At 41.9% G+C, this 23,392-nt stretch overlaps 1 protein-coding gene across 5 annotated transcripts in view; it reads right to left on the reverse strand.

The window, feature by feature from the left end:
* The window catches only part of ANKRD17 (ankyrin repeat domain 17), a 95,025-nt gene extending 86,737 nt beyond the window's left edge, over positions 1-8,288 (reverse strand). For 2 of the 5 annotated variants that reach the window (XM_080407964.1, XM_080407963.1), the window contains exon 1: positions 7,510-8,284. In XM_080407964.1, the coding sequence (XP_080264090.1) occupies positions 7,510-7,893 (384 nt within the window). In that variant the 5' untranslated portion in view covers positions 7,894-8,284. Of the gene's footprint in view, positions 1-7,509 lie in introns of all 5 variants that reach the window. The other 3 variants (XM_080407961.1, XM_080407960.1, XM_080407959.1) reach the window with 3 other exon arrangements.
* Between the last annotated feature and the right edge of the window lie 15,104 nt (positions 8,289-23,392).

Below are 23,392 nucleotides of genomic sequence, written 5' to 3' on the forward strand. Positions count from 1 at the left end.
CATCACTTCTTAATACTCCAAATTTCTTTCTAGCTCTGCTTTCTAGCATCTGAACAGCTGTGTATTTGGACACATTCTTGATTAACACCACAAAGACCTAAGATATTGGGGTGGGGCAGGGAAAAAAATAAAATCAAGGTTTACTTCAGCTCATTTCCTAGAATACACCATTATACTCCTAAGACTTGAGGATTCAGCAAAAATACAGAAGAAAAACACCTGCAGATCAAACACCAGTAATTTGGATCTGTCAAAAACTGCTTTGGGTAAGGCAAACAAAATCTTAATTACAACATTCAGCCTAAAAGAAAATACTGCAAGCACAAACAAAAGATATATTAAAGACATGCTTGGTTTCGTGGCCAATTTTTAGCTTGGTATACAGCTACTACCTAATGTAAAAATAAGGTGACACAACAGTTAAGTAATACCTCCACATGACTGTAGCTCTTCAGAGAGTTATGAGTTTAGGATTGTATACAGGGGGAAAATGTGGCTGAAAAACAACTGGAATACTGAGGTAACATCTCTGAGTACCGATTAACACAAAGCACTAACTGCTTAGTGAAAACAGAGGAAATGCTGCCCTTCATTGGTCAAGCATGTATTATTATTTTTCTCCAAACATTCCTGTTGAAACTGTACAATGACTGCAGAGAGGTCATCAGAATTCATACACCAACACCAAGACACATTTACATTCACTGGTAAGGCTAACCACACGTTAAGGAAGACTCTTCCCCACCCCCCCACCAAGTTCACATGCTGGTAAGTGACCCTACCCAAGCAGTTTGCTACATTAAGTCCTTCCCCCAACCACACAATTAGTATTCTTTCTCAAAACATCAAGTTACTGATGTGACAAAAAGTCCGCTGTCAGTACAGAATCTTTAAAGATACAGCACATCTTTGAGATGTTATTTCAACTTAGTCACCTGAATTGCCATGCCATCAAGAAACTGGAAGCACATCATTTCAGAAAAAAAAGCAAGATGTCTACCAAGGCAGCTACAGATTCTGCTCAAATGGCCTAACACACTAATACCACATTTATGTAATATTTTTTTTAAACACAAAGTTTAAAGGGCTTGTTTCTTTAACTTCAGAAACAAAGCCTTCTTACTTATCTCAGACCTGCAGCACTGATTTTTCAATTCCTAAATCCAATTTCCAAATCAGCTATATCCTAAATAAGCACAAATAGTTTTGCTTTAAAAACAAAGATAGAGAAAAAAACCAAACATACATAATCCTATTTCCCTTCAAAATTGACAGATGAGGAAACTCCCTCAGCTAAGTCTCTTCCAGAGAAATCATGCTCTTTAAAGAACTAAATTGCTAGCTTAAAATATGGGGTGTTTGGCTCCAGCCCGCACACAGGAATTATGTTTTTAAGGACATTTCCTGAAGAAATATCTGAGGAAGTAAACAAATTCACATGGCACCACCAATACCTAACTCCACCTCCCACAGTAGTCACTGTATGCAGGGGGCTTCTTTTTAAAGCCCAAATATTCAACTAATAGCTTCAATTAAGTAGAACAGACAAAAAAACACCTGTAAGATTTTTTTTTCATACGTACTAGGTCTAACCAGACACCATTTATCAGCTCTGCATACCTAGACTCTGCCATGCACATAAAGACGCTACTTAATCTTTGCTTACCACCTCTGCCAGTTAACAGCACACTCCATCTCCTAACCAGCACATGAATTCTAGTAACATAACTCTCTTAGATAAGGGGGCATATGCTAGTTATCATCTACAGGGTGATGCCAATAATGATTGAAAGGTGGTTAGCAGGGAGAAGCCAAGCCAGCCAAATAGTTATTCCAGTTTTCCAAACAGATTTTGCTGGAACCTAGGCTAAGGGAACAGTTAAGGATGGGAGAGATATTAAGCAACATTTTTGGCTAATGCTTCCTGGGGTCAGCTACAGCAGGTTGCACTACAGAGAAACTTGGCTGTGAGATTCACCTACCAACAGCACCATCAGCCCTGTTATTTCAGGCATTTTTGAGAAACATCCTTTACACGCTTCCAGGCAATCTGTAATTCTACTCATCTTCAGAGACTGTTAATGGAAGCTAACTGTTGGCAGTTATATTACACCATACTCGCCATATCCCTCACACAAGATTTTCTGTAAGAGCAGGCTTTGTGTTGGGAGCACCTAATAGAGGTGAGAACTGGCGTCTCTGAAGTGTCATAAGGTTCTTTCTAGAGATGGAAAAGAATTCTGACACAGACCCTGCTGTGGCTCACCTGTTTTTTCAGTCACATCCGCTCAACTGATGTAACTACTGCTATACCAAGCAACTACATATATAATACCAATTGCAGTAACTATACCGATGAGGAAAATGCTGAAGTCACCTTTGGTTTTAAACAAGTTTAGTTGTTTTTTTCCTAAGGGACTTCACTATTAATTCGTCTTTTGAAGGGAAGAAACAAAACCCTACAGGCAAAAAACTGCCAAAGTAAGACAGAAAGAAGAGAATTACAGCATAAACAACGTAGCAGAACGCAGACTGAACTGTACATCAGGATGTCATACGCTAATAAGGACAGAACCCAATTAGTTGCATGTCCAGTCATGTATTTGAAGACACAAGGAGGTGAAAGTGATGGTAGTACAGAGATACAGCGGACGAGCAAGACATACTGGCTCTTTAGCAGCCCTGCAGAACCTAAAGGCCTTATTCCAGGATTCTAATTAAGACGGTTGGAATTAAAAACTTATAAAATAAATTGTGTCAAACCAATAGCTTCCTTTAACACTTAAATTGTAAAAGGCTTTAACAGCTTAATTATTACAACTATATGCCTGTGATGCTCTTGAAATCACACCAGTAAGCCCAAATTTTCAGATTCTAGCACATATCTGAAGCTAAAGAAGTTAAGAGTAGCTGCTTCACTATGAAGAAATCTTAGAGGACCTGTGGCCTTTTGTTGTTTTATTTACTTCATCTTATTAGTTCAGCTCAATTACTAATTCAGTTGCAGCTGAAAAAACAAAAATGAACTTTTATTTACAGCAGCTACAAGGCCCCAGTAAAACCAAGAATGCTTAAGCAGCAGCCAAAACATCTCAAAAACATCCTTTGCACAGGGCAGCGCTTTCAGCTATAGTTAATGTTATAGGATTATGTTTAGGAAAGCTAATTTGCACCTTGTATGAGAATCCAGTAACAAACTGTACCAGTCAAAAAATTAAAGCACCAAGACTAATCTACATCTAATCATCACTAGATGTTTTGCTTATGGAGAAAACTGAACTTAAACTCTTAAAATGGATATGATATTAGGAAAAGCAATTACAAAATTCACTGCCAGCAGCAAACATCCTGTAGTTTTCAAAGACTTGAAATAAGCTTGTAAACAGTTTTTATTATACAATTAAACCTTTCCACGTTTAGTAAGAGAAGCTTTAATGCACTCTGGACATCAGATCTTCAGAAGCAGCTTGATACTAGGATTTGCACATTTTTTTTGCACTATTTCACTGTTCATTGAAGGAAAATGTTTAATAAATCCAGTATATAGAAGAACACATTCAGGAAACCTGCACATTAGTTTTTTAATCTAAGCCTGTTCAGAGGAAAGGCTAAACCATGTTTTCACCAATAAAAAATTCCCAAACAGTAATAATGTTCTCAAGCTTCACATTATATGTCAGCTTTCATTTGTCCAACCTGCTCCCACCCTGCCATTTTTTTTTTCCTTTATCTCAGGTCCTGAAAATCATTCTTTTAAAGCAGCTAAAACAGACCTTTGACTTGACCTAAAGCACAAATCTGACAGGCATTTTACTTCATTTTTGTTTCACATATTGACAATATCAATAGTAAACCATGCTAAATGAGGGGTGGCAGGTACACTTTGCAAAGCCCCACTAAAAAGTAAAAGCAGCTTCCCACTAGGGATGCAATGAATAAAATGGCCCACGAACATAAGTCTTCTTCAGTAACAATCCTCATACCATTCTAATCGACAACAGAGATGCACCTTCACCTCACCCTTAAACATCTGTGAAGTGATTAAATTTTCCATATCACTGCACCTACCCAGTTTTTGCCTGAATGCACACTCCCCATCAGTTATCACCCAACCTAAGTGCCATTGCAGTCCTATTCACCAACGCAGCTCCTTAAACAGCTTATGAGACTACCTCTGTGAAAACCAAACAAATTTGCTTGTTGTATGTGATCATTCATAAACTAAGACCAGAATTCTGTTAGAAAGCATTCAAGCTGGCCTCCCCTGGTATATAACTTCTACTGTAGTTTTTCTTTTACCTTAAGATACCTCTTTCTGTGTTCTGAAAAGAATTGTCGTTTCTTTATTAACTGGTGGTCAGGGAAAAGGTAATTTGCCATTTAAAGACAATACTGGACCGTGCTACCTAGACTCTTGCTTTTTTTGGCAAACAGCAACTTGCTGCAATTTCAAAAAGCAACTTGGAGGTTGCCATGAACACTGTAGTAGGAGCTCATTAAGTTGTTCGTATGAAATTTCAATTTAACTTCTCCCAAAGCTCTATCCAGTGCCTGTGCTTCCACACTGAGATCTAACAGAGTTTAGAACAGACTGAGATGAAAACATCTGATTACAACTTTTTATTCCATCCCATCAGCTCAGCAGCAACTGAGCCAAACAATGTCTTTCCACTCATGGGGTTTTTGTGATTTAGTATCTGCCAGGTTTCCAATTATAAGTCTTTTGACTTGTTGCTACTGTGCTCCTGATATTTTAGAAGCTGCCTCAGTAAAAGTACTCAGAAGTACCTCGGCTTCAGAGATTAGGGAAGTCTTAATGTATTAAGCATGGGAAGGGCAAAAAATAGCCTAAGACAAACTGTCTTAAGTTAACAGAGATAATGAACAGAATGGCTGGGAGGGAACACCATCTTACACAGTGTTTCCACAATAGTTTCCATTTACAGCAAAACCATAAACTTAGATTTCTTTGTGTTTTTCATTTTAAGTGCCTTCCAGACTGCCAATGCTCAGAAGACCACAATCCAAATGCTGAAAGCCACACAAGCTATGCACATCTCAAGTAAGTCTGACTAATAAAAAAAAAAATTAAACCCTCCCAAAATAAAAATCCTATAGTACAAACAAACTCCCCGCCCCTAAAAAAAAAAAAGCTACCAAAAGCCAAAATTAAAACAGGAGGTTGCTTTCAGACAAGGACAACTCCTTTTTGCTGAGAACAGTCAAAACATTTCCTCCCCAGGAGCTGTTGGGAACTACTTTGAAGTGAGATCCTCTGCTCCATTAAGCAGGCCATCCTCAAGTTCACATTACTAAAAACTGTGATTTCAGCTGTGCATATTCTACAAGCTGCATCATTTCATCCTTAAGTCAGCAGAGGAAAGACTGGAACAGTTGTCTGCAAGCAACCTGAATGATCAGGAGAAAGTTATTATAAATGAAGCTGATACATGGCAAAATGTGTGCTGTCCTGAACTTAATAAACAGAGTATTAACTGGCTTATCACTTACCCCTGCTTAATATTTAATCCCAGACCACCCAAACTAGGAAAGCCTTCACTTACTATGATTAAGAAGAAAACATCAGGGAAGCTTCCAGATGCCAAAACTACCCTTCCCAGCTATCAGTATCTACAGCATATATCATTCTGTCAAAAAAAAGTCAAATATTCTTCTGCTCTCTCATGATAGTTTAATGACCATTTGCTTTTTCATCTCTCTGCAAGTCTCAAAGCATATTAAATGGGAACCTGTGGTTCTGTAAGGCACAGCATGCACGCAAAGGCTCACCTCACCTAGTACATACATTCCTAGATTGTCTCTACCTTTCTTGTCACACCATGCACGCTATACCATTTGAGAGCTATCACTATAAGGAACTATTTGGAAGGATGGCTGTGGACCACAAAGCATATCTGCCTATGGTTTGGCCACCAAGTCTCACTTTACACACACTGTTGAAGACTGCAGTCACATACAACTGATCTCAACGCTTAACTATAGACCTGTCCATCTGCTAAGTCATTAAAAGGCCCTCATCCCTTCACCACACACTGCCATAGCAGAAATCAGGGGACTCTGTTAAGAGAGTAAGAGAATTCTTCAAGTATCTGCAGGACTACTAGATAGCACAGCTCAGCACGTAACCACGGCTGCCTATCTTACAAGTCTTACACCTCAAAAACTACACAGTGATCTTCACTTTCCTAAAATTAAAACACTGTAAAAACAAAATGCCAGGTGTCAATACTTGTTAACTGGGACACACAATCGCATGCAGTTTATCTCATAGAAGTTGGATAAAATGCCTCTTGTATCAATTTCCACAGAAATAAAATTCAGAGTACTTGTGAACCGTGGAAAAACCTATCACTGCCTTAGCCCAGCCCTTCCTTAAATGTATCAGAGTCTTCCTTCCTGCTTGTTTTAATTCTAACACAAAAGTAGATATACCACTTAAAAGCCAAACCACTTAGAAATAAAGTTCACAGAAAAGCTTACAAACTTCAAGTGGACTTTTTTGAAGCCACTTGAAAAAAAGCATTAGTATTTGGTTTAGAGGGCTACAGAATTAAAATCCCTCAGCAAAGCAATGCTGTGTAACTATGTATGCAAGTAAGAAAGGGGCTTCAAGTCTTGCTTGGCCTTTTCCAGCGATACCTACCTGAAAAACCTAACCGTAAAGAAGAGCAAGTTAGTAATAGTTCCTAGTGCCAGTGTCAGCGTTACATGGCAGCCGTGGCTGCTGCAGGTTCAGAGAGGTGTGCAAGGAGAGCAGAAGGCCCAGGGCCGGAGGGCAGCCTTCGCTCTAGCTGCATCTTCACCTGCTTTCCTTCAGGATGGTCTATTCCCAGCTCCCCAGGAGCCTCGGCCTCTGGCCCACAGCCGCAGCCCAGCCCGGGGAGCACGGGCAGCCCTTCCCACCCGCAGCTCCGCCGCTCCCGGCACCGAGCTGCAGCACGGCACATGCAGGCAGGCCCCAAGCGCGGCCTGGCCGAGCCACCTGCAACATTTCTGGGGCCTCCCCCTTCGCCGCCACCCACGGCCCGCGCCGACAGGCGGCGAGGCTGAGGCCCCCGGGCAGCCCCCGGGCCCCCCCGCCAAGCCCCTCCCCCGGGGGCACACAGGCCCCCCCGCACACACCCGCCGGGCGGGCACCGGGGCCGCCGCCTGCCCTGAGGCGGGAGGTGCGCGGGGGCCCCCCGCCAGCCCAGCCGTGTCGCCCCGCCGTGCCCCGGAGCCCGGGCTCGCCCCGCCACGAGGCCGCCCCGGGGCGGCGCGGTGCTGCCCCCTTCCTGCCTCTGCGGCAGGGCCCCGCGGGAGGCGGGGGAGGCGGCGGCGGCAGCAATTATGAAACCGGAGCAGTAGGGCAACCCGCGAGGCCGCCCGGCCACCCACCCCCCGCCACCGAGGCCTCCCCACCCCACGCCCCCGACACCAGGCGGAGCAGCCCCGTCCCCGCGGCCTGCCCCCCCCCCAACCCCCCCCGCCTCCCCGTCCCCGCGGTACCTCGGAGACCTCCTCTTCTTCTTCCTCCTCCTCGTCTTCCTCCTCCTCCTCTTCCTCGCTGCCGTTGTTGCTGCTCTCGCTGCCGCCGCCGCCGCTCTCGCTGCTGCTGGCCGGCCGGCCGGCCCGCCCGCCCCGCTTCGCCTTCGCCGGCGCCTTCTTCTTCAGTAGCAGGTCGCACACCCGCACCAGCCCCCGCGGCGCCGCCGCCGCCGCCCCGGGCGGGCACGACGGTGGCGAGTTACCGGCGCCGCCGTTCAGCCCCTCCGGGGGACCGGGCCCCGCCGTGGCGCTCCCGGCGTCCCCGCCGCCGCCGCCGCCACCACCACCAGCACCACCGCCGCCGCCACCTCCCTCCGCCGCCGCCGCGCCGGCCGCCTTCTCCATGGCCGCCGATCTGCCTCGCTCAGCGCCGGCGCCCGGTGAGGAAGGAGGAGGCACCGGGGGCCGCCGCCGCTGTCTCGGTCACCTCTAGCGCCGGCGCCGCGCCACCTCTCGCGATACTTGTCGTCGCCGCCGCCTCTCAGCAGCGGCAGCAGCGAGCGCCTCTCCCGCTGCAACAGCCACCGCCACCCTATGCCCGCCCGCCCCCGCTCGCCGCCGCCGGCCTCGGCTCGGCTCGGCCCCGCGCCGCGCGCCCCGCGCCGCCCCGCGCCCGCTCCGTCGCGGCACCCGTCTGGCGGCGAGCCCTTCCGTGCGTGCCTCGGTCACCGCCCCGGCGCCGGAAGTGCCCGTGACGTCATCACCCGCCGCGGCGGCGCCGTGTGGCCGCTTCCCTCCTCGCCTCGCCTCAGCCCGGCCTCGCCCGCCGGCTTCGCTCCGCTCCGCCCCTGTGGTGGCCCTCTCCCGAGCGAGGGAGGTGGCCGGCGGGGGTCAGGGCCTGGCTACGGGAGGCAGTAGTGCGGCAGGGTGGCCTCGGCCGGAGCGCGGCGGCCGCGCAGGCCGCTCCTGCGGCTGCGGCCTTGGCGGTCAGTTACTTCGTCAGACTGAAGGCCGGGAGAGGCTGGGTCCAGGCCTCCTCCAGCCCCGCTCGCTGCGGAGGGTTCTGCCCGCTGCGGAGGGTTCTGCCTGTCCGGTAATCCCCCCCGGGCGGCGGCCAGCGCCCGTTGAGGCCTTGGCACGTTGTCACCCCAAAACCACAGCGGACTGATTTCCGGTTACAAGCCGTGTTCTTTCATACGGGCGTACTTGCTGGGCACCGTGTATTCAAAGGCAAGCTCCGAGGCCCTGTTTTAAAAGAATGTTGGTGGACTGTCACTAAATAATGAAACAACAAGGTGCCTGTGTCACTTTGACCATAGGCTTTAATTACATCCTTTAACTGTTGCTCTACCCCATTTCCTCCCTCAGCCCCCCTGCCCCAGACTTTTATCCCTAAATTATGCTTGGAACATCAATACTCCAATGGTTTTTGGCTGGAAGAACACTCTCCTCCATTGATGCAGGTCAGTTCCTGCAGTAACAAAAGCCTCATGGCAGTTAAGTATAGGCAGTCAACACATGCTCACTGAAGGAATGGGTTTCTTATTTTCTTTTTTTGTGAAGGCCTGATGAAAATCAGCAAGGAAAACCAAGAAATGCACGATTGTAAAGATCGGTGATGGCTCTAATGTGCTGCCACCCTACTGATCTTTTGGAATTGGTGTTTCAAGCCAATTGTGTCTATTCCAGTTACATTTTACAGAAATATAGCAAAGATTGTACCAAGAGCTTGTCCTTTTTGATTAAGTTGTCTGCTGTCTTGTACAAAATGTACTAAGAGTTTGTCCTTGATTACTCTTAAGTTGTGTTTTGTCTTACTTGGATAATGTTGGAAAGCACCAGTTGTGTCTGCAGCACCTCTGAAATGAAACATTGCTGCAAAAAAAACCTCTCAAAGAACTAGTGCTGATCACAAAAGCAAGCCTGCACCGTTTTCCCCCCAAATTTTCATCTTTCTTACCTCCCACCCAAACTTACCTCTTATTGCATGCCTCTGTATGTTCTTAATAAAAGGCCTGCATTAGCAGTAACAGCCCCACTATTAAGTTACATTATTTTTAAGTCATCCGTTTATAACTGGTTCTTAACCTCTAATCTTCAGGTATGAGGTCTAAACTGAACAATACCTTTGTAAATACCTCTTCATGTGATCGAGGAGGAGTAAATGGAATGTCCTGGCCACCTGCCTACTGCTTCCTGGTATGACTGCACAAAAATCTCAAAACAGAGTGAGGTGCATGACAGCAGATCAGTGAGAAGAATGCTTTTGTTATCTTGTGGCAAATGCATTGCTTTTTACTGATTTATATTGAGATGCAGGGACAAATTAAGCATTTGTTATTTGTGGTAATCACAACAAGCGGAAAACAGAATTGTAGGTTAACATTGGTAACCTCAGCCTTACCACCTGAGTTTTGTGGTGTGGGTGTGAAAAGGATGTCATTTTTTTCAAGTGGCAGACCTGGAAAAGTGACCTAGTCTTCATGGTTTGTTCCAAGATGTGACTGACTTCTTGAAACAAAATGTGTCTTAGATTTCTTTGGCTGTACAAGCAGCCTGGCAGAGGAACAGACTGTCCAAATGCACCAAATGCACCTGCTCGAGTTCAGGAAGGGTGGTTGCAGGACTGGATTTTTACCCTTTGAGCTGCTGGCAAGGAGTTGCCCTCTCTGTCCCTTTCTGGTGTAGCGTAAGGTTGGGAAATGGCATCAAAGGGTCAGTCCACTGCTGAGCTGGGGCTGCAGTAATACTCAGACTGTGTCAAAATCTGTGTTTTAATACTGGGCCACAATGTTTGCACATTACTTCAGGTATCCATTGAAGTTGTTAGGCTTGAAAAGGGTATTTTGAGCCATCCAGTTTCTCGCTAATGAAAGCAAACGTATTATTTTATCCCTCTGCATTGTATTCCTAAGCCCTGAATCAGATGGAGTAGTTACAAAACCACTTTTGTTGGCACAGGCAGCACAGCCTATCTGAGACTATTTGTTCAGTTTCTTTTATGATGATGACCTCTGTTCTGATCAGAGTTGCTCCTTCTAATCTTGCAGTGTAGAGTAAGTGGTTTTCCTCCATTTTAAAAACATACAGTTTATACCTGCGCTCCCTACTACCCTTACTAGTTTGAGCCTTTTGTGAACACAACAGAAATAAAAGAACTTGCGGTCTTTAGAGAAGTTTAGTGTTAGATTCATTGGGCTTATAAGCTTTGTTTTTGTCATAGGCAAAAGCTGGTAAACGAAAGTCAGCCAGCAATGTTGTGATGGTTTGAACAAGAGAACGCCATGGGAAGGCGTGAAACTTCTCGATGTTACGTAACAGCACTTTAGATTTGAGAAACCCAAAATAACACAGTCTTGTAGATACCATGATAATCATCAAGACAGGCTTGTCATGAAATAGTAAATAATTAAGACAATTATTTCTTTTGTATCCCAGTTTCCATATGGTTGCATGACCCAAAGCTGTTTTCTGTATACAGGGCTCTTAGGTAATGGATTACATAGCAATGGAAAGTCAGCGTAGGAAAGTCGGGGAAGCAATACTGAACAAATACATTTACTTTTGTGAGCCTGTGAAGTTGATTAACTTTGGACATTTAGGTTTTTCACTAGCATAAAGCTGCAGGAAATCTTGAGAAAAGTAATAATCCTTCATTATCCCTTTGATCTGTGTCTCCTACTTCAGTATTTATTCAGTTCCCTTCCGGTTACTGATCACTTTACTGAGCACTCAATATGAATAGTGGGAAAAGCTGAGGTGTGAATTCAGTGAATGCTTTCAGGAACTGTTTCGCGTGTGCCAGAAGCTTTAAAGGTTCTGCAGGACAACTGACTAAAACCTGTGCTGTCGTGTAATTATCTGTATGGATCTGCTTTCAGTTACTGAAAGAAGTATCATCATCAAAGTCAGGAAGCGGGGATATTGAGTTTTGTTTGCAATTATAACTAATACAGGAACTGAAAAAAGTTATTCTTGGTTTGAGTTTTAGTAACCCCTCCAACACAGACACATGCACACGTAACGTGTATTTTCACACCGCGTAAGTCTGACTTTTGCCTCCACCTGCCCTTCTGCCCTGATTTTACACGTGGACACTGTCCCTCCTGGTTTGTACAGATCAGCTAATTCAGCCCACCTGTGCTCTGTGCCATGCCATCCAGCAGTCCTAAACACATTCTGCTCACACTCGGCTCTTATTTCTTAGGTATTTTTTCACCCTCGGAGCTCCTGAACGATAATCAGAATTTTTTAAATTATCATTTTAGGGCTGGAGAGAAAAAAGGGTGAAAAGAAGTGTCTTGTTCTTGATGTGCAAAGATTAAATAATCTAGCTTTTAACTTCAATAATATTTATTGTAAATGCACTGAAATAGCACTTCTGAATCACTGAAATAGTTTTTTGTTTGGGAAAGGGTGAATGTATTTGTTTTTATGAAAACTTCTTGGATTTTTAACTGAACCTCAGGACTGCCACAAGGCTACTATTACCCATTGCTTCACTCCAGCAGTTTCAGTATCAATGTTTCTCTTTTTGTGAATACAACGGCCTCAGTTGGGTTCCTGTAAGTGCTAAAGAGCAACTGCCTCTTAGGAAGTGTGAATGCTGTCAGCCTAAAGCCACACCCTCCACGTTTTCATCTCTTCATGTCAAGACTAAATATGTCTAGTTTTAATATTTGTCACAGTAGGAGGAACATAGGAGCACAAAAGTTATACATCTCCAGATGAGTTGATTATCCAAATGAGCTATGAAATTAATCCAAAACCCAAACCATGCCATTCTTACTGGTTATAGGATGAGTGAGTTCATTAGTTATCTTTAATGCATACAGTTTTGCATCAAAACTTGCCGTTTCTATATGTGCTGACATGCTTTTATTCATATCATTCTGGGAAGTGTGAACCCCAAATGATTGTATTCTTTCAAGACACATACCAAAATGACTGGCTTACCAAACCTCCTTCATTCATAGCATTGTCTCAAAAAAAAAAAAAAAAAAAGAAAATGGGAGATGAGAGAAACTAAAATTAGACCATCATTAATTATTTTAAACAGAAATAATAAAATTGTTGTTCAGCAATTATGCAGTTACTGCTGACCAAGTCAAAGGGAGAAAGAGAGAAAAGAACACAAATGTCTCTGCCTTCAAAGAAGTACTGTTTTCTGTGGCATGTATTTAAAGATGTGTTTAAACCACTCAGTTTTAATAACTGTAAATGACACGTGGAAAAGAATGATTAAAAAATGTTTTTATGCAGCCATGGCATTTACTTGAAATTACATATTTTTTTTAGTATCTGTATTTCTCCATTACAGCAAGTTTCCTGTGATCATCTCCATTGGTGTGGCCTTGTGAGTAAAGAAAGCATAGGAAATCCAGACAGACTGAGAATTTAACAAGAGCCTGGACGAATGGCTTAGCGTTACAGCAGCCCTGTTCATCAAGAGACAACACCTCTGTATGTGCAGAAGGTAAAGCATTTACATTAATGCAAACACTGAAATGCACCCACTATGAAAGCCCACTTGGGACTGATTTCTGCCCATGTTTCCTGCGGTAAGCCAGGTGATTTTGCCATTTGCTGCTCTTATCCATCATCAGTGTCCGTTTGAAATACATGTATATCCTTCTTAAGTGTCTTGAAGATTATTTGTATTCCATCTCAGATACTGATATTACATGTTCTGATAGTTGCCCTCAGACCTTAACACAACATCATGCCAGCTCTGACTACTTCCTCACCAGGAGGACTGGGAAAGTAAAAACAATCCTTTTGAAGATTGATTCGCTGAAGAAATAATGCAAGTTCTCTGTTAACAAAGTGCCGGCAATGATGGCATTCCATCCCATTAAGTCTTTGCTAACAAAGACTAACCTCCTTGTTCCTTCTTCTTGTCATCACTAGAAACAATCAGCTAGATCTGCAGGAGTGTTGCTGGTCGCATTCATCCAGCCGCAAGACATCAAAGTCCAGGGTGCTGTTTGATACCAAGGCATCTGTTGGGAGGCCAGTAGGAGGGCTGGAGACTTTCAGTGGAATGGAATCACTCTGGTTTGGGTCTAAATGCGATGATATCTACCAGTACTCTTGGAGTTGGTTCGGATACTTCAATGGGACTTACTGCTGCTTCTGGTGTGAGGAAAAGCCCTCCCTCTGGAGTGCAGTGTTTCCATCTTGCTGCTCTAGCTCGAGTGTTTGGGCAGAGGCATGCATGTTAACATAACAGTGACCAAGCTAGTTGTGGCCATGTTGGCCTAGTTTTTTCAAAGAATCTGGCAACTGTTAAAAAGACAGTGACAGCATGAGAGTAAACAGTGATTTATATAATACACCGCTATGATTTTGGGCTTGGAAATTCAGAGTTCTAGTTAGAGATATGAGACTTGGAAACAGTCTTCCTGTAAGAGTACTGCATGCAGGAGTCTACAATTTAAGATAGCACTTGAGAAGTCTGTGTACAGCATAGGTGATACAAGATGATTGACAGAAGACTGGGCTGAAACACCGATGGTCCCAGACAGGATAGGCAGGCATCCTAAGCCTGATGATGCAAGGGGAAGCAATAACTTTTCTATTAAAATTTAGAGTTTGATGTAATTTTTGTACTTTGTATTTTTTACCATGAGCTTTGCAAACTAGTCACAAATTTATACCCTTCTCTATAGTCCCAGTACTACTCAGCATATAAGGGCATTTTGAACTTAAAGTTCTAACAGGATAATTAGCTAACAATTGACTAAAGCATTAAGCTAGAAAGCCATTTACTCTGTAATATATTTAGAACTTTGGGAGTTTGTATCTTATTTAAGAAATAGCTTAAGCACTTTGAATCCTAAAACTTATTAGTACTCCGTGAGACTTACATTTCTACATGTATAAATGATTTTTGAAAGTAGATTTCAGTTTCCTAATTTGCTTCCCATGCTTTCAAAAGGTTTACCCTTTGTTAGTATAAAATTGAAAAATACCATGGCAAATTGAGACAGATAGCATCTGGATGAGATTCTGGATTTCTGGATAAAACCAAGACAAACCTCAAGATGAAGAGTTTTTAAACTGACGTTTAAGGTAGCATCAACTGTGGACTACACAAGAATCAGCTAGGAGGTTAAACATTTCTTACATTTTCTGTTTTGCCTGAGTCCTGCCAGTTCATAACGATAATTTCTATAATAACCACTTTTTAAGTAAACAATTGATTAGTTATGAAATTAGTCCTTGAAATTGCTTCTCTTTGTGCAGCTCAGGAGATCTTCATGTAAGCAGCCTTCTGCTGGCATGCAAAACAACAAGGTTCAAGCTGTTGTTTTTCTATCTTCCTGTAAAATGTGCCTAGAAAATGTTTGTACTACCAGGCAAGTTTATCTCTGAACAAGCAAGGGAGTGAGAATCTTTCTGTAAAACCTTGTAAGACCTTGGTCTCAGTGAAGGCAATGTAAGAAAGTTCTTTGCTATCTCAAAAACATATGATAAGTGGAAGAAAAATATTTTTTGCAAAGTTCAAATGGTAACTAGAAAAAATGTCTAAAGTCCTTGATCGTCTAATGTCCCAGGATCCCCTGCAGCCTCAGTTTTTCAAAACCGAACCCTCCCTACCTTGTTTACTGTGTGCTCTTGTACTTACTGGCTCATGTTATTTGCCATTTTGTCTTTGCTTCAATGCATTCCTTTTCAGCAGCTATATATTGCTGATTCCTGATCTCCTATTTTAGAGGAAGGTTGGGTTACGTTTTTTTAAAAAATAAGAGGAAAGATCAATCTTTCTGTTATTTCAGTTTGGTGCAGTAGATGGAGCTAGAAGCTGACAATCCATCTTCATCTAAAACTAGTCAGAATCGAGGACTGTGAATGACAAATTCTTACTTTTCCCAATATTATGCAAATGAAATTTTACTTAAGCATCTGATTCTTGAGCATATACGTCCTAAAAAATACTTTTTATTCTGTTCAACAGTAAATATAAAGTTATTTTTTTCTCATTCATTTTCAGCAGGCTAAACAGGGTTTTTTTGTGTGTGTGACATTTACAATGCCATTAACTTTAATGCAAGCTAATTACAAAGATAGTTGCTCCTCTGAATAGCTTTGTGTTCCTGAGTTAGTGTCCTTTTCAATAAGAATTTCATGTACGTGGGAGGAAAAATGCCAATGGGGTGAATTTTCCTTTTGTCTCTTGTCGTTCTCTTGCTTTCTCATTCAAGAACATGAATTCAGTTATATTTCTGAATAAAGAGGTACCACTAGACAGTAATTGAAAAGAAGGCTGCAGTAAGTCAAAATACACATTTACCTATAAGCTGATCTGGTGAGTGATCTTATGAATGTGTTGAAAGGTAAATCTGGATCATTTATTCTCATTCAGAATTTCCACGCACAGGCTCAGCCTAAAACATCTGATTTATTTTCTTAAGTGTGTGATTTTTATCTATACTCAAGATACCACTTTTCAATACTTGACACGGCATTCCAGAAGTTGGTTTGAACACAAATTCACAAGCTTGTCATTTAGACATCGCTACAGTCTTTCTGTGTTCAGCAAAGCTCTTAAATGCTACTTCAGTGAGATTTAAAACATCTGCTTCAGCCTACTTGCATTCAGCAAAGCACTTCACATGTAGCCTTTATGTACCCTAATTCCAAATCCTGAACACCTCTTTGTGAACTACTGACTATTACTAGCCAGAAAAGCTGATCATGATTTTTGGAATGCTATGCTTCATCAGTGTTACCTAGTATCTTAAAGAACTTTTCACATTCTGTATTTCAAATATCTGTCTTTAATTTAAAAATACCTATGTGAGAGCAATGAAACCATTTTTCAATAAAAGTACTTCCAAAAGTCTTACACAAATACTTTGCAATAAAAGCATCAAAAAAAAAATCACACATCCTTATTAACTGACAAGTCAAGTTTTCACTTTTTATTAATCAAAACCCCAGTGACAGCTCATCTCTTAGTTATACACTTCATTATGGAAATTTTCTAAGACTATCACTGGACTATCGGACATGGATTTTTGTTTTACATTAACAAGGATTTTACATTAGAGACAATTGCTTACTTAATGACTATTCTACTCTGAATTTTAATCTGTGAACAGTAGCTTGCACCCAGGTGCTTAGCTGGCCCAGAATAAATTTGAATGCAAGGGATCAGATTTTTATAAGGAGCTGCTTTGGGGAAATGTGTCTTTTTAGGATGCAGTTTTTATCCATAATGAGAGAAAGCTGCATGATGATACCTGACTCAACCCTGGCATTAAGGAGCTGAAATTCACAATGAGTACATTATAAAAAAAAGGTTACTGTGGTATTGGTGATTTTTTTTATATGATGTCTCCTATAAAACATTTTAATTTAGGGATAATCCATATGACACATAACTAGTAATAAGTGTAATCATTATGTGACAACTTTGCCAATGAAATTATTGTGGCATCTATGCGTTTAGAGAGCTCTGAGCTTAAGAAAGCAGCCTGAGCCAAAATTGCAGCACTTTAAAAAATTAAAAAAAGGATAAAGAAAATCTCACCTGACTGGAAGAAATAAAATTTAAGAAATCAACAGACACCAACTTCATAAATGAATCCTATACTTCTTCCCCCTTTTGTAACTGCATAAGCTATTTTTGTAGTTCAAATTGAATTAATTTTCCTTTTATAACCAACATATGATCATTCCCCGTGGTGCTTTAATAAAGTTCAGTTTTAGACAGCTTACCTGTAACAGAAACTGATGATTTAGAGCTAAAGAAAAAAACAGATGCTTCCCTATACTGTGGTATTTGAAAAATACTTGTGCTGTGTGTATCCCCCAGTGCCAACCAAGAGGAAGCTGAATGTTTTTGCTAACAGAGCGAATGCAGGAGATTTACGCATATGAATGGTAGTTTTGCTACACATTGTTCTACTTCTCTCATTTAAGATATCCCTTAGTGATCAGATTTTTAACAGATGATGTGATGATAGCGAACATCTGCATATTTGTCTGTGTTGTGTTTCGTGTGTATTGTGCATATTCACATAAATGGACAGGGAAGAACTGTGTGGTTTGTGAATCGCTGGCTCTGCAGACCTATATAAAACAATACCAGCAAAGTCAGAGTAACACTATTTACATTCCTTTAAACCTTTTCCCTAAGAAAAAAAAATAGGAACATTATGACACATTAAAGTGGTATTTCATACTGAAGAACAGACAACATTTCTTCAAGGAGCCTTATTCCATCAGGCTACGGCTAAGTATGGGTAGTGCTCCGTGCATGACCAAAGAGCAGAATGCCACAGGCCCTGCCAGCCCAGCAAGAAAAGGGAAATTGCAAAGATGCATCATCTTTACATATGTCATTGACACATCATGCTCCTAATATCATCACCTGATGCTTGTTGACTATAAAAGTAGCAAACATTTCCTCAAAGTTCTTAAATGAAGAAAAGATAAAACGGCTCAGCCTCCGGAGAACACTGCCATTCTCAAACACCTCAGGATTTCTCTGTGGGTACCGTGCAGATCCTTTCTGATAGGCAATCCTGACCACAAACATTTGTGCTACAGACAGGTAAATCTTACAAAAGTTAAGAGAGGAAGCAGACGCAAAGAAATCTGTGGAACAGAAATGGTCTCATGTAACATTAATGGTAAAGCCAAGAACGGGACCTACCCATGGCAAATACCTTTTCTCTCTGGTTTTGTCCCTGTGCCTCTACCTTTGACCATTTGCTGTAATAGGCAGCCTGCAGGGTTATTTCAGCAGCAGCAGTCTGACCATTTCTAGCCATCTGTAGTGTGCCATTACATATTCAATGGGTTTTACTTACAGCAGCCTGAATAAAAGAGGGAAGAAAGTACAATTAGCAGAAAGCAAACTCTTATCCTGGTGTAATAGTATGGCCTGACTGCTGCAGTACCTGTCAAACTAGCACAAACCATTGATATCCAGATGTTTACAGATGTTACTGAGGCATTCTTACATGTCAGCGTCTTTCACCAATGCAACAAAGTACAGAGAAACACCTCACAAGCTTTTTATTCTGGAATAGTTAGTCATTAAATGGAAATGGTTTGTAGCAGTGATGTTTCTGATTAACTGAAGGAACAAACCTTTCCCTGCCCACAGGAACATTACTTTTTTCTCGAGGTTGAGGCTCACAGCTTCTCTGTGCAGAAGAGTTTTGTTAACAGGAGGTGGCATACTTCTCCTGCTTGAGGACTTTGAAAAGGCTTGCTGCATGTTAATCAAGACTAGTTTTTACCGAATGCTGATACCGGTTTATGTCAGGACACATAGCTGCTTTCTCTGCTAGAGATGTCTTTTAGGAAAGGATTAGGCTGGAACATCAGTTTTAGAATACTCTCAATATAACCTGAGATAGACCTACTTTTTACACTCCATACCAGTGCCTTCTGCATTTATGCCAGAGCTCCTCCCAGCCTGTACTTTTCCCACAGCTCATTGCAACAGCCTTTTCACCTATCACTGCTGCTCCATCTGCACTAGCCTTCACCTGCAGTTTTGAGTGGGTCGCTTGGCCTCACATGCAGGAGGTAATTAAATCCATATTAATTCTTTGCTGTGTGATATGGACATTCCCCACTCTTTCCACTAACCAGACTAAAAATATTTGTGTAATTTGGTGTGAAATAACTTCTTTAAAATATTGTAGAGAGTGTCTAAAGTCCCTATGGAAAGATCCGAGGTACAATATCCCTTGGCAGTTTCGTGAATTAAAATCCTACCTTCCAAAGCCAAGGCCTAACAAAAAGGCTTTTGCATGAAGAACAGCTTCCCACTTATAATTGTATCTGCTTGTGTAAAATAAACTGTTCCTGCACCATGCATGCTAACCAGCATCTCTGCTGGAGCTTAACCTTCCCTACATTGTTGACTCCAATGGGGCTGTACATTGTGCATGCAATTAAGCATACTTGTCGTCTTATCTTTGAAGATCCACTGGTATAAAGGCTTGCTTGCACAGATCTCATGGTGGATAAAGATTTTAATTTTGACCTGACATGAATGAATCTGTGATTTTAGTTGCTACTTTACTCAAAAAAAGTTTGATTATTGCTTCGTTATTCAGCAGTTTCTCATTTTTTCTTAGCTATCCAGTTCTCTGGTCACAACTACGGTAAATAAGCAGTGCACTTTTCAAAAGCACACAGTTTTATCTAACTCAGTTTCCAGTGAAGTCAGGCAAGTTTTAGCACTGACTTTGACACGGCTAGAATTAGGCCAATGCTGAGTATCTTTCAAAATCCTACACTGAGAACCTGATAACCTTATTGAGTTGTCAAATAGCTACTTAGGCAATATGAGTGCCCAATAGACAGGAGTCTCTCACTTGTCTCATTTAAATCTGCCCTTACACAACTTAAAGTGCAGTTATACACTGAAAGGAGGAAGGGAATACTTGATTTTCCTTTCAGAATTGGAAGTAGATAGATTGCCTACTTGACAACCAGGAAACAAATAAAATAGTAATCTTTTTCTTTGGGGGAAAAAACTCCACCTAGTCTGAATTTGACCTTCTCCACCAACGTTACATTGTTCTGTATTGAATTTTATGACCAGCTTGATCATGAAGTTTTCTTTTCGTGGGTGGCAAGGTGAAATAACCGAAGTCCATGTCAATGAAGTTTTTGTTTGTTGCCACATGGTACAATAACTGTGTTTTTTCCAAAGAACAGAAAATTCAGTGCAAAGTTTCATGAATAAATGCCACAAGGACTGATAAAAATACATGTTATCAGTAAAACAGTGAAGGTTACTGGCCAAGGACTTCCACATTTGTTGTTCTAAAATGGTGACAACCGTGAATCTTTTATAGGGTTTGCATTTGTGGGTCTTAAAAAAGTAATTCCTAAATTTCCACATAGATGATACATTAATTTTAGAGGCAGACCTGGTGACAAACTAGTCTCTTGTTGTTCTCTTGATTTTATACTTGGTTCAAATGGCTGTATTTTTAACGGAAGTCTGTTTACAGGATATCTTCTTATTCACATCTGACTGTTGCATGAAATCAGGTGCCTACCAAAACAGTTCAGTTTTGCAGGTATAACTGATGATACATCAGTCTCTATTCATTCAGTTTCATGGGATAGTCAGCATAAGACAAAATGGAGCCTGCAGGATCAGAAATTTTGTTTTATTTTGTGTTAGTGTGAATGGCATGGAACATTCTGAACTTACACTGCTGATAACAATGGATCCTGTGCTTTCCATATGCAGGATTATAACTGAAACCACACTTCCTCATGCAAATCCGGTTTTGCTTATGTTGTGTTCCTTTTTGTACAGATTTTCTGACAGAAATAAAGTACACAAGGAACATGAGGCTTGGCCTTTTTAGGACATACCAAACTTTGTATATTTTCCAGTGTAAGACCTCCAGGAATTATATTCATCATCTTTTGGTTCACTATTTCAATCCTTTCATTGTTCCTTATGATTGGAAGGGTAAGTTCAACACTCAGATTTGCATTTACAACTGGGAAGACATGGAGTGGGAGTGGGTTTACACATCTGAGAGTGTCACTGAGACTAATACAATCTAATCTACATTCCTACAAGTCTGAAGAGGAAAATAATCTCCACTCTAAAAGGCTAAGTCTGTCACAGATAGCCAGCCTTGGTCTCTGAGAAGAGACATCAAGGTCAGCCGTAGTAGCTGGACTTTGTCATTCCTAGCCTGAGAAATGGGCATTTGCCTATGTAGGTCATCATCAAGTACTGGTTCTAGGGTAACAGTGTTGTAATTTGTTAATTTGTTTTCAATTTTTATTGGACATAGGTCAGGGTTAGCAGATTAAAACATGTTTGTCATTTGAAAGGTTCGAACAATTTAAACATTCACTCGCTCTTGAACTGCTTTGGTTGTAGATGGCAAAACACCATCCCTGGGGACAACAAATGCATTCAGAAAGGTAATTTCCCATGGATTCAGTGCTGCCATAGCTCATGCTCCTGCTGGGAGTTTTACTGTTGTCTTCAGTAGGCGCAAGGGTGTGCTGGTGATATTTCTGATCAAGCAACCATTATGACATAAAGTACACCTGGTTTACCTATGTATTGCACAGTTTTCACGTAAAATGTCAATTAGCTGAATCCAGAACATTTTACTGGAAGCGTCAGAGTCCTGGTACACTTTCATGAAATCCAGTTGTTTCCTGTAGAACCATATTGGCTGTAACAAACCTGCGGGGAGGCAGGCCCCCTGCTTGCAGGATTTCTAGCTTTGGGGCACCCAGTCAAATGAGCCAGGAACATCAATGTTCTGGGATGCCAGAGCATCCCTCCAAAACCCTTACAGTGCTGACAGCTGTGAGGCTACAGTGCCCAGCTGTGCAGCAGGACCTTGGAGACCATGAGACTTGTGTTCATGTCAGGCTCCCAACATTTTCAGGCTTCCTCTTACACCAGAAGCCAAGTTCTAGGTCTTGGCTCAGCTCTAGGCTCTGCTCTGCCAGGTGGAACTGTGAGAAATTTGGTTCAACACAGAATTTGCACAGCTCCTAACTTCCCTTCCCAGGGAGCCAGGAATCTGGCAGCCTTAGGCAAACCTGGCATGGAAAATACTTACTGAGACACAGGAGGCAGATATAACATATAAATCGGGTAATATGAGTAGCTATTTATGAACAGAGGCAGGGGGATCTCCTACCACACACCCTTGTTACTGTAAGGGGCATAGGGCAGGATTCCTCTCTCTCTAAACCAAGCGCTACTTTTGGTTAGATGACACGTGTCCTTCACTCCATGGCTGTATTGACGAGATCTGCACTGACATTAAAGGAAGCCTCGAGTCTCTCTGCAGTGGGCATAGCTCAGGTGCTGGTGTTGTAAACACCTGAAGCTTAGTGAGACGAATCCCACTCTGTGTTTCTAGCACTCATAGTCATGGAGAAAAGTCAGAAAGCTACGTTCAATTAAAAGCACAAGAGCCAAATAAGAACAATTCTAAATTCATTCTTATAATTTAATTTCATTATTTATTTCTGAGACGTATAGATTATGAATGTGCTTGAGTGGCAATATTGAACCGCTGTTGCTGTTAGAATAAAAGGCATGTGAACAGAAAGCAAATGTCAAGGACTGTCAGCAAGGGGTTGGAGGGTGATATAGAGGAATGGCCTAGCGAGTATAGCCACTGGCTAATTGATCCGAAAGACAACACTAAAAGCTTCATGTGCAAAGAGTTTGTTAATATTTCTTTTCATGACTCGGGAAGGATTCTTGGGTTAGCATTCAAATAAAAAAAAGAACAAACAACACAGCTATTCAGACTTTGCAAAGCCACAGATCTATCTGGTGCCTCTCATTAATTCTTTTGATGTGACTGTCTGGACCAATCTTTTTATTACTTATTTAAGAGAACCACATGAACCATATGGATCTCTGCTAAGCTTAGTCACATTTCTTGGTCTCAGATGAAATTTTTCTGATCCTTGGAATGTACTAAGGAACATGTCTTTCAAAATCAGGTCTTCCAGAAGGCACTCTAATTAGGTATTCCATGTCCCTTGTCTCCTTTGAAAATCAGAGTTTGCAAGCACTACTCTAAAGAAAAACAAAAACAAAACAAAACCAAACAAAATAAGCAACATTTCCTCAGTTTCATACTGTGTTTTAGTCACTTCCTTAACATTGGGGATCCCAGGTTTCCAGTATTACATGCTGTGTTGTAACAAATACAGGTAAAGGAGAACACATGAAGGAAAACAGCACCCAGAAGAAAGACAACATTTTGTTGCTGCTGCCGCAAACCGAATTCTCCTCTAAGAGATTGTTACGTGCTGGTAATGTCACTGGGGGTTTGATTCACGGTTAACATAGTACTGGACCTGGAACTACAAGCCAGAGATCACCTAATAAATGTGGTTTGTTTGAAAGCTGCTT

Source organism: Falco punctatus (genome assembly GCF_963210335.1).
Source record: "Falco punctatus genome assembly, chromosome: 1".
Lineage (NCBI taxonomy): Eukaryota > Metazoa > Chordata > Aves > Falconiformes > Falconidae > Falco > Falco punctatus.